The following is a 12,141-nucleotide window of genomic DNA, read 5'->3' as shown; positions in this document are numbered from 1 at the left end:
TGTGGATATAGAATGCATACATCTAGTGGGTCACACATCCTATGGACGGTGTGAGTAAAACGTACATCGAGGCTGGCCCTATATGACCTGGACGGTTAGGGTGGGACATATGAGATGGGTTCTGCTCACGGGTTCCAAATATATTACAATGGGCCTTATACATAGCACAATGGGCCTTACCCATAGGCCTAATACGTATCATAATGGGCCTTGCCCATGGGCCTCAGATTCAAGCAGGTGGGCCCCATCATATGGGCCTCAAACCATGGTCTCATATATATCAAAGTGGGCCTTAGTGGGCGACCATGAATACATTAAGATGGGCCTCAACTAATGGCCTTATACAAATCAAAGTGGGCCTCAATGAACGGCCCATAATTAAATCAAAATAGGCCTAGTCACATGGGCCTCATATATATCAGAGCGGGCCTCAACATCGGGCCACAAATACATTAAAATGGGCTTAATCACATGAGCCTCATATGGCAGCCCATGATTGGCAAAATTAGAAGGACAGAGAGTCTGACACACTCATCACAGTCGGCTTGCCTAGAGTGGCCCATATTTGGGGCACATAAATAGGGTGGACCCCACAAAATAAATGAACAGTGTGGATACAAAACATACATTAGTGGGTCCCGTGTGGGCCCAGCATAAGTGTTTATTTTCCACCCAACCTGCTGATGAGGTCACAGGGACCTAGGGCCCACTAAAATGTTTATTTTCTATCCAACCTATGGCCCACCATAATGTTTATGCACCACCCAAACTGTTCATAAGGTCACTTGGACCTGGGCTCACTGTGATGTTCATTGCCACCCAAACCATTCATAAAATCACGTGGACCAGGGGGCCCACGGTGATGTTCGTTTTCCAGCCAACCTGTTGATAGGGTCACATGGCCATGGGGCCCGCTGGAATGTTTATTGCCATCTAACTGTTGATAAGGTCACGTGGGTAGGGAGCCCACCGTGATATTTATTTGCCGCCCAACCTGTTTATAAGGTCACTTGGACCTGGGGGTGGGTGTGGGGCCCACCGAAATGTGGTTCACAAATCCAGCCCACCCATTATGTGTGTCTCACCTGGTTGACGGTCTAGACCAAGTTTTAGCAAATCCAAAAATCAGGTAGGTCCCACCAAATGTTTTTATATGTTTTGGGCATGTCTTCACAAGATTTTAGATGGTGTGGCCCACCTGAGTTCCGTATAAGGCTGATTTTTGAAGTGGACATCTGGTCTGTGGGGACCCATCAAATTCATGGTTTGGATGTTAAAAATACACCACAGTGGGGCCCACAGCTGGGGCCGTGAGGCCCAGCTCGTCCGTCCACCCACCCACTGATAGCGGCAGCAGCAGATGCTGCTGCCTCTTTTCTTTTTTTTTTTTTTAAAACCATTAATCCGATGGTTTTTAATAGGTGGGGCCCACCTCAAACGGATTTATCCTAGCCATTGGTCCCTGTGGCTTGATACAATCCCATCGAGTCCAATATTGGGCTATTTTTGATATACAGGAGCATCAGAGAGTAAATCAAAGGTAGGAACACTGTTTCCTATACCATGGCCCGCAAGGAAACCAGATCAACCTCATTTTTTGGTCCAACGCCTAAAATGATCTGAGGAAGAGGGTGGATGGCCTAGATTATATAAAAACATCAAGGTGGGGCCTACATGAGTGGCCCACCACTCCCTTCTCTTTGGCTAGCCAGTTAGTACACTCCCCATGTCAGTTTACACTTCACAGTTCGCCAACGTCCAGCGTCCGGGGACGCTGGATGGCATACGTAAACACATTATTGTAGTGGGTCCCACGTGGACGTGGCCCACCAACATATATACATATAATATATATACAATATATATTATATTATATATATTATATGTATATTATATGAAATATAACATATAGAAAGAATGATGTATTGGGCCCATCCAAACAGTGGATGGTGTGGATCATCACCTGCAATAGGGTGGGCCACACCATCTGATGTAGATGGATGGGGTAGATATAACACATATTGGTGGGACCCACACCATCACAAAGAAAGAGAGAGAGAAATATATGGTGTGATAGAGGGACCCCGCCACTATGGGCCCCTCTTGCTTAAATCACATACATATAAATGGGTCCCACCCACAAGTGGGCCCTAAAATCGAAACTAATAGTAAATGTCCCACCTTATCTTCCTTCTTCTTGGTCCTTTAGACTCCAATGCTCCTTAGCTTGCCTTTTGATGGAGGTTGATGGGAGATTGATGGTGTGGATAAGAGATGAGAGGGTGGGCCACACTTGTGGTTTGGGAGAGAGGGAGGTTGGACGTGTGAAGCTTGAATTACTTAGGAGGTTTGAGAAATGAGAGAGAGAAAATATTAAGAGATGGATGGAGTGGTGGGTGTAATTAATGAAGTATGGGTTGGTTTGAAAAATGGGTAAAAGAGCCGGTGAGGGAGAGAGAGGTTTGACTTATGGGAAAAGGAGGAGTGGGGTGGTTGTACTTGGATAAGGGATGTATTTATGGTTGATTGATGAGACTTATTATAGAGATTCCCTCGAGATTCGCAACGCACGGCGTTTCTTCAAAATAAACGTAGATCGACACCTTATAGCCTGGGCATCGCGTTGGTGCGTGAGTCACGGCATTGGAACCGCAGTGATGGCGCGGTCGCTATGATATAAGTTTCGGTTCGAGCCGACTTCGGTATGCGGGACCTGGCTTAGGATCACACGTAATCATCGGATACGGTGTGAAGGTTGCCAAAATTTGACCGGTAGGATCGCGAAAGCATACGGAAAGGTATGGACTAGGACACGGGTCTTACACCGAGTCCGGGGTGTAACAGGAGTTGGTATCAAAGCTTAGCAAGTAATTCTGGAATGACTAAGGATAACATCGCATGTTTGTCAAGAACATGGGACAAGTAGTGTCCCGAGATCCTTCCTTTCACTCCGTATTGAGCCTGTAATTGTCCTGATTCCTTGCATCGTCATTATTTTGTAGACGATGCCACGTGGATGTGGCACCCATGGTCGTGGCACTATTGGTCATGGCGCCCGTGGTCGTGGTGCCCGTGGACGAGGCACCCAAGTTACCCATCCTACTCGAGCACATCCTGCTCCCATTGTTGAGGATCCGATTCCTGAGGTCCCGATCCGGCTTGTTCCTCCAGTTGAGCCCATAGTGCCCATACCTTCAGTTGCTCCTGTTCCCCCACCTATCCCCCCTCCTCAGCTTGCTGTTCCGGTTTTGGAGGCTCCTGTTCCGCCGACCGCACCCGTGCCTCCGCCTGAGGCGAGTGCCGCTCCTGCCTTTCCGATAGTACCTATAGGAGCCGAGCATTTTCAGCAGTTGATGCAGCTTATTGCCACCGTATTGCAGACCCGTCAGCCTGCTACTACTAAGGTTTCTGGGCAGTCTGACTTACCGCGTGCTAATGTGATAGCCTGAGAGTTCCGGCAGCATAATCCCCTAAGGTTTAGTGGTGACCCTGACCCTTCTGCCGCCAAGGCTTGGCGCACTAAGGTTGCGAGGATTTTTTACACTATTCAGTGTCCTGCAGATCAGAGAGTATCTCTTGCGACCTATCTCCTTCAGGGCGAGGCCTGCCATTGGTGGTCATCTGTATCTAGGAGGTCGGACCTCAGTTTGTTTGGACATGGGAGGAGTTCGTGGTCCGTTTCGACCAGAAGTTCTTCCCTGAGCACGTTCAGATCCAGCGGACGATCGAGTTTGAGACCCTAGTGCAGGGTGATATGACTGTATCTCAGTATGAGGCCCGTTTCTTGGCCTTGTCTAGATTTGCTCCTCTTCTCACCAACGATGAGAAGATGAGGGCTCATCAGTTTGTGACCGGTTTGTGTCCTGCCCTTCACAGTCGTGTGGTAGGGCATTGTTTAGAGTCATTTGACCAGGTCGTTCATCGGGCACTGGTTTATGAGGACTGGGCTATGACCAAGAGGTCAAGAGAGCAGAGTTCCGGTGGAGATTGGAAGAGGAGGGCACCGGCCGGTAGTTCTAGGCAGCACCGTCAGTAGAGATGGAGGGGCAGGTCAGGATTTCAGTAGCCTACAGTTCAGACAGTAGCTTCATCATCATCGTCAGCACCATCTTTGACCCCTTTTCTGGTGTATGCTTTGGCTGTGGACAGGCCAGGCATCGGAGGCGTGAGTACCCTCTCCCCATTTAGCAGCAGAGGCCACCGCAGTTGCCTCCTCCTCGTCCTCCTCAGCAGCAGCAGAGAGCTCAGCTTCCACCCGCCGCTCCTAGGGCTCCTCCTCAGCACCAGAGGCAACCAGGTAGACCTCCTCAGTAGTGACAGCAGCAGCAGCCGCAGCACCAGCAGAGGGGATATCCGCATGTCCAGTCCGTGGGTCCAGTATATATCGTAACCCAGCAAGCACAGACTCAGGACCCTCAGTCTTTCGGGTTACTTACCCTACCAGCTCAGGGCCGCTTTTATTTTGTGCAACAGGCGCCAGGCCAAGACCCGCAGTCATCGACCGATGGAGTAGTCGAGGGTATTCTTCTTGTTTCTTCCTGTATTGCTCATGTTTTATTTGATTCTGGTGTCTCTCATTCTTTTGTGGCCGAGCAGTTTTGCCAATCAACCGATATTCCATCGGAGTCCGTGTATGAGGCTTTGACCGTTTCGACTCCCATGGGGAAGTCTATGATGTTGACCCTTCGCTGTCCTTCTTGCCCGGTGTTAGTGGGCGAGATGTTCCTTCCTGCCGATTTGTTCATGATGCCGATGTCAGGTTTTGATGTGATTCTGGGTATGGACTGACTTGCAGAATATGGTGCCATCTTAGACTGTGCCGCGAGGACGGTTACGTTTCACATTCCAGGCTTACCAGTGTTCCAGTTCGTTGCTGAACCCAGAGGAGAGTCATTATCTAGTTTCTTGGCTTCAGTCATTGAGGATTCTGTGGCAGAGAGTATTGAGCTGCTGCCAGTTGTTTGTGAGTACCCGGATGTGTTTCAGGAGATTCTGGGTTTGCCTCCACGTCGACAGGTGGAGTTCCAGATTAATTTGGTGCCTGGTACTGCGCCCATCTCGAATGCCCCCTATCGGATGGCACCGTTGGATTTGAGGGAACTGCAGGAGTAGTTGGATGAGCTTCGAGAGTTAGGTTTCATTCGTCCCAGTAGTTCACCTTGGGGAGCCCTGGTATTGTTTGTGAAGAAGAAGGATGGCTCATTGCGACTCTGTGTAGATTATCGTGAGCTCAACAGAGTTACCATCAAGAACCGATACCCTCTTCCCCGTATTGATGACTTGTTCAATCAGTTGCAGGGTGCACAGTATTTTTCCAAGATAGACTTGCATTTTGGTTACCATCAGATTCGGGTCCAAGAGGAGGACATTCAGAAGACAGCTTTTCGGACACGTTATGGTCACTTCGAGTTCCTAGTCATATCGTTTGGATTGACCAACGCGCCCGCTATATTCATGCAGCTGATGAATGAGGTTTTTCGGTCGTTCCTTGATCAGTTCGTGGTGGTATTCATTGATGATATTTTTGTATATTCGAGGACTCGAGAGGACCATGCTGAGCACCTGCGGATTGTGCTTGAGACCCTCCGTGCCCACCAGTTGTATGCGAAGCTAGAGAAGTGTGAGTTTTGGCAGGAGGAGATGAAGTTCCTCGGTCACGTGGTGACAAGGGAGGGTGTCACTGTAAACCCCTCGAAGGTTGATGCAGTGCGTCAGTGGGGCCAGCCCATGAACGCGTCCTAGATTCGCAGCTTCCTTGGTTTAGCGAGATATTATTGACGGTTTATCGAGGGTTTCTCCCGTATTACAGCACCGCTGACCCGATTGACACGGAAGAGCGTCGAGTTCGTCTGGAGTGATGCCTGCGAGAAGGCATTTACGGAGTTGAAGGACCGCCTCACGTCTGCTCTTGTTCTCACTCTCCCTAATGGGAGTGAGGGTTTCGTTGTTTTCACTGATACCTCCAGAGTTGGCTTGGGTGTTGTACCGATGCAGCACGGGAAGCCAGTGGCGTATGTCTCGGGCCAACTCAAGGTCCATGAGCTGAACTACCCCACTCATGATTTGGAGCTCACAGCAATCGTCTTCGCACTGAAGGTGTGGAGGCATTATCTATATGGGGTCAGGTTCGAGCTCTTTTCAGATCATAAGAGCTTGAAGTATCTATTTTCGCAGTCCGAGTTGAACTTGCGACATAGGTGATGGATGGAGTTGCTGAAAGACTATGATTTTGACCTCCAGTACCACCCGGGTAAGGCAAACGTGGTGGCGAACGTGCTCAGCTGCCAGCCACAAGGCCTGGTGGCACAGATGATGGTATTTTTTTATCTTTTATTTTCTCTTAGATTGTTCAATTTTGAGGATGAAATTTCTTTGTTGGTTAGGAGGGTTGTGAGACCCGACTCGAGTTTGCATGTGTGCATGTGTGTGTGAGTATGCATTCCGTCCATCTTGATCCCGCGATCCTACCGGTCGAATCCCGGTGACCTGTGACCCTTGGATAGTGTTTGCGGTCATCCGTGAGCCCAGTTGTGAAGACCCGACTCGGATCAAGTTAAGACCTATACCATTGTGACCGCATCGTCGCTGCGGTTCCAACAACGCATCTTGTGCGTCCATCCGATGTGTAGATCATAAGTGAGGTGCATTTCATTTTTTAAGCCCTTGATCATGATCATGTGGCCCACCTAGGGGTGGTGTGCATGGATTTCTAGGTAGGTCTTATCTCTTGGAACTATTTCCAACACACAATACACTATTTCCAACACACACTACACACACACACTAACTAGGCCCTATCCCTACACCACCCATCTCTAAAACACCACCCACTAACCTAAAAAGCCTAATAACCCTATAACATTATTTCTAACTCCCTATTACCATGATTTATCTTCTCTATCTAAGGTAAGAAACTCATGATTACTTAGCTTAAAAGAGATTTTTCTCTCTTTCCCTCTCATTTCTCTCTCTCGTCTCTTCTTCCCTAGCAACCTTCCTCCAAAAATCTCCAAATTCTCCAGCCCCTTCTCCTCCTTTTTCCTCTTAATCCATCCATTGAAAACCCATCTCATCCATCTATCTTGGTTCCTTGGAGCATTTGGAGCTTGGTGATCCAAGTTTTTGTGAAGATATTTAGGTAGGTGCTTCTTTATTCCATGCAATATCCTTTCCATAGTGTAGATCTTCTTCTTCTTTCATTCGGAAAGTGTAGGACCCACCAATTAATGGTGGAGATCCTACACAATTCCTTGGATGTGGCCAAATGGTCCATCTTATGCATGCATGTCCCATGCATGGGGTTTCCTCTTGATGGACCCCATCATGGAGAGTTCTCCACATTCCATAACATGATGGGTCATCTAGACTCTTGCATCATGGTTGGGATGGTATCTCATCCATTCATCTCAAGTGTACATCATGCATGATGAAGATCCATGGTGAAATATAGATGGAAATGCAATGTATGGGTGTGATTGTGTTGGGGAAGGCTCAATAATGACGGAGCCTTCTCCCAATGGCCGGAATGTTTTTTTTTCTCTTCTTCCACCTTTCCTATGATTGCTGATGATATGTGTGGTCCACTTGGTGAGCCTAGATAGTCCAGAAAAGTCCAGCTAGGGTGGGACATCCATACCCACCTACACTATGGTTGGGTGTCCCATTTGCTGACCTTTATTGACGCATGCAAGTGTGGTAACCTTGAAATTTTTTTTAGACATTTGTGGGGCCCACTAGGGAGGGCCATAACACCTAGTTCTTGGAGTATTTCCCCATTTTATTTAACTATATAATTAATTTTATCCAAGTACATGTTGCTGTCCAGAATTTTCTGGACAGTTTCTGGTTGATTTTGGACCAGCTTTAGGACTATTTGGGGGACTATTTATAACCACCAAATATACTTTTCTGAAAGGTGGTGATCTCATCTTGATGTCCCCCAAATTTCAGCCGCATCTGACATTCATTGGGGTCCCAAAGGTGTAGTCCAAGTGAGGTGGACAGTCTGTATTTTCTGCACTGTTCCAGCAGCAATCCACCCTAGACAGGTTAGAAGTCCAAAATTTATTAAAATAGTTTTGGGTGTGTAAAAATTATAAAAAATTTACAAGAATGTAGACCACCCACGGTGGGACCCAACTACAAAATTTTGGGGCCAATGGACACCTGTACACCCCATAGTGGTGGCTGGACCGGCCCATTACAACATGGTGTCTAGATCAGTCCGATTTTCAGGATAGATTGATTTATTTAAATGAATTAAAATATTTATAGATGTCCAAAAATTCTAAAATTTTATGAGAGTGTAGCCCACCTATGGGAGTATGACTCTGTAAAATTTCAGCCCCAACTGACCTCATTTGGGCATCCAAAAGAATGGGCCAAGATAGTTGGACTGCCAGATTTTCTGCTGTGCAGTCCAGCAATATGCCTTGATAAACCCATAATTCAAAAATATTTCATCTGATGGTGGGCCACATTTTTTATTTTCCTCTCGTTGTATGCATGATGAGGGGCCTTGGTCCTCAATTTCCAGAGTTTTAGAGGCCCTGGACCCACTCTAATGGAGTGCCCAAATTTAGGACAGCAACATGTTATAATTATGCTTGGCCTTTGGGCTGAAATTTTGAGGAGTGAGGCCCACCACATTTTGAAGATCTTAGAGGGAATAATTTATACATTTAATTCCTTAAATGTTGGGCTTAATAAATGCACTTTTGAGGCCCATCACAGTTGAATTTAATTGGGTCCACGAATGTAGCTAGTTGTTGAACTCTTTAGGCCCAATTGAGCTGGAACTTTCTAGATATGCCCATTGAACTCTTGGGCTATTTTACCATACTATTGTGTTGGGTTAGTGGGCTGGATTACACAAGTATATGGGCTCTTTGTTGCCCACCAAATCAACTTTAATACTTGGGGCGGGTTGTAGGCCCAACTTACTTGACTAAGAGCACGACATTTGCCCATGTGGTTTGAGCAATGGGCTGCCCACTAGGCCACCACAATATATGGGATTAGTGGCCTTTATGTTGGGCCCTAACCTTTCCCATATGGTCCCATAATGGTATATATGGGTTGGGCTATGTGTGTTTTCCTTGGACCCATGTTTTGGATAGGCCTTGGGCCGCATTTCTGAAGCCCAACATGGGTGTTTATGGTATGATTATGGCTGCCCGTTTTTTATTTCTGATGTTGCGTGGGCCATGGGCCTTAATCCATGATCAATTAGAGATGGGCTACCTCTTGGGGACCAATTGTAGTTGGATGCCCACATTGGTGGCCCTAAGGTAGGCCCATAGGCTTCTATGGGTGGTTAAAGGCCCACCATAGACCCTTGTGTCACACCCCAGACTCGGTAACCGGACTCACAAGGAACCCGATGGCCGGTTCTGGTCGCAACAGCCTCCGTAGTACCCCATTCTAGGCTCCTAAGGTGGGTTCCGATCCTGGGATCCTACAAGAAGAATTTTCATAACAGTATAATCATTTCCAATACGAGCATACCCAAGATCACAGCAAGTACATTTGAGAATAATGAAGGCACACATCGCAAAATCCACTATAAATTTGAACTTTTACATCATCCATAAGGTCCAAAAGGACATACATGAGAATAAAAGGAAAAAAGAGAGAAATTATCAACACTGGAGTCCTCACTGCTCAACTTTACTCCCCTCTCTACTGCTACGGCGCCTCCCTAGAATCTCATGCACGCATCAATCGTGTATAAGCTTATAGAAGCTTAGAGGGTGGTGTAAGTGTGTGACAATGGTGCACAGAAGAATAGTAGGAGGTATAAGGAGAGAAGCATGATCAATGTGCATATCACTAGCCTTACCAAGGCTTACCATGAACGGATGCAATGAGTAATGGGTGTCATACCAAGGTAATGCATGGAGGGGCTTGTACAGCCAATGCTAATGCGGTGTAAGTAATGTCAGTGCTCATATCCCAACAATAAGTCAAGTACATTTCCAATCATAAGGAAATCACCGGGGTCCATTACACTACTGAATGACTGCCGCTCTGCAGACCCCGCACAGTCAAACGAGCGTAAGAGACCTCACTACCCGCCTGTGGATAGCCAATCACCAACAAGGCCTGACGGTAGCGGACCCATTTACGAGCTGATCAGACTCAGCCTAGCAATGCCTCCTCACACCAGGCAGGTAAGGCCATACCCCTATCCAACCGACTACACGACAGTGGGAGCCGCGGCCTAACGGTATAAGGCCCTCGTGCGCTCATATATTCCAGCCGGTCACGGCGTTAGAGCAGATCCTTGGTACCATGGAAGTTTTAGGAATTTCACCCATGGGCATCTTATGCGCCTGGTATGCTCAAATAATATTTTCGGTGTCCACACATATGGCCATCCACGAATACCCCTGTGGAGGCAAGGCCCTGATGAAGTAAGGGCGGATATCCACAAGCTATGCAATGTCAGATGCATGAATCACACAATCACCCATGCATCAATTCCAAGCATCCATCTCTCGGGGAGATACCAACATGTCCTACACAACGACACAGCCATGGCCAATCATACCTCAACCAAGCATGCATATGATGTGTATGGGAGTGGGCCATGAAGATGAATAGGGGTGCCAATGAGTTGAAGATGAACTCTCTACCTAACCATGAAGGGTCTAGGTACTTAACCAATTCCTCATAAGGAATACAACCTCTAGTGGGGGCCCATATACCTGGGGTAGCCCACGAGACTAAGGAGAACAATGGTATAGGCCTAAATAGATGAAACGAGCCTAGCAAGGGTCTATGGTGAGCCTTTAACCACCTATAGAAGCCCATGGACCTACCTTAGGGCCACCAATGTGGACATCTAACCACAATTGGTCCTCAAGAGGTAGCTCATCTCTAATTGATCATGGATCAAGGCCCAAGGCCCACGCAACATCAGAAATAAGAAATGGGCAGCCATAATCATACACAAATACTCATGTTGGGCTTCAGAAAGGCGGCCCAAGGCCTATCTAAAACATGGGTCCAAGGGAAACACACATAGCCCAACCCATATATACTACTATGGGCCCATAGGGGAAAGGTTAGGGCCCAACATAAAGGCCACTAATCCTATATATTGTGGTGGCCTAGTGGGCAGCCCATTGCTCAAACCACATGGGCAAATGTCATGCTCTTAGTCAAGTAAGTTGGGCCTACAACCCGGCCCAAGTATTAAAGTTGATTTGGTGGGCAACCAAGGGCCCATCTGCTTATGTAATCCGGCCCACAAACTCAACACAATAGCATGATAAAAATGGCCCAAGAGTTCAATGTGCCTATCTGGAAAGTTCCAGCCCAATTGGGCATAAAGAGTTCAACAACCAGCTACATTCATGGACCTGATTAAATTCAACTGTGGTGGGCCTCAAAAGTGCATTTATCAAGCCCAACATTTAAGGAACCACAGGTATAAATTATTCTCTCTAAGATCTTCACAATGTACTGGGCCCCACTCCTTAAAATTTCAACCCAAAGGCCGATCATAATTATAACAAGTTGCTGGATTTTTAACCCAACAAGTTTATGGGCTTATTGGAGTCCAGTAATTATTTCATTTGATTAGGACATCAGCCCAAGTGGTCCATCTATCAAGTCAGAGGGCCCCACCACATAGGGTTACATCATATGACACAAGGGAGTAGGTGGGCCACACTGCTAGACCAAAGTCCAGCAGGTAGCCCACATGGGGCGTCCCATATGGGCCTGGGTATTTGGCCCAAACTGACCCAAATTTACAGGCCGCACTACAGTTAGCTCGAATGTCCGTTGGGCCTAAAATTTTGCAGAGTAACACTTATATAGGTGGGTCACACCCATACAAAATTTTAAATTTTTTGGACACATAAAAATATTTTAATTTATTTAAATGAAACAGACTGTCCAGAAAATCGGACTGATCTGGACACCCTATTGTAATGGGCCGGTCCAGCCACCACCATGGTGTGTACAGGTGTCCGTTGGCCCCCAAATTTTGTAGGTGGGTCCTACCATGAGTAGAACACCTCTCTGCAAAATTTTATGATTTTTAGATACTCATAAATAATTTAATTAAATTAGGAATTTCAATCTGTCCAGTAAGAGATGTTGCTGTCCATGCATTGTTTACCCAATAAG

General features: G+C 46.9%; 1 protein-coding gene across 1 annotated transcript in view; it reads left to right on the top strand.

The window, feature by feature from the left end:
- LOC131254233 (probable LRR receptor-like serine/threonine-protein kinase At3g47570) overlaps positions 1–12,141 on the top strand; it is a 33,588-nt gene that overhangs the window by 9,814 nt on the left and 11,633 nt on the right. The window contains exons 2-3 of the mRNA XM_058255228.1: positions 3,172–3,404; positions 4,987–5,108. Of these exons, the coding sequence (XP_058111211.1) occupies positions 3,172–3,404; positions 4,987–5,108 (355 nt within the window). The remainder of the gene's footprint in view (positions 1–3,171; positions 3,405–4,986; positions 5,109–12,141) is intronic.

Source organism: Magnolia sinica, chromosome 8, assembly GCF_029962835.1.
Source record: "Magnolia sinica isolate HGM2019 chromosome 8, MsV1, whole genome shotgun sequence".
Classification (NCBI taxonomy): Eukaryota; Viridiplantae; Streptophyta; class Magnoliopsida; order Magnoliales; family Magnoliaceae; genus Magnolia; species Magnolia sinica.
This window is presented reverse-complemented; position numbering and strand designations above follow the sequence as displayed.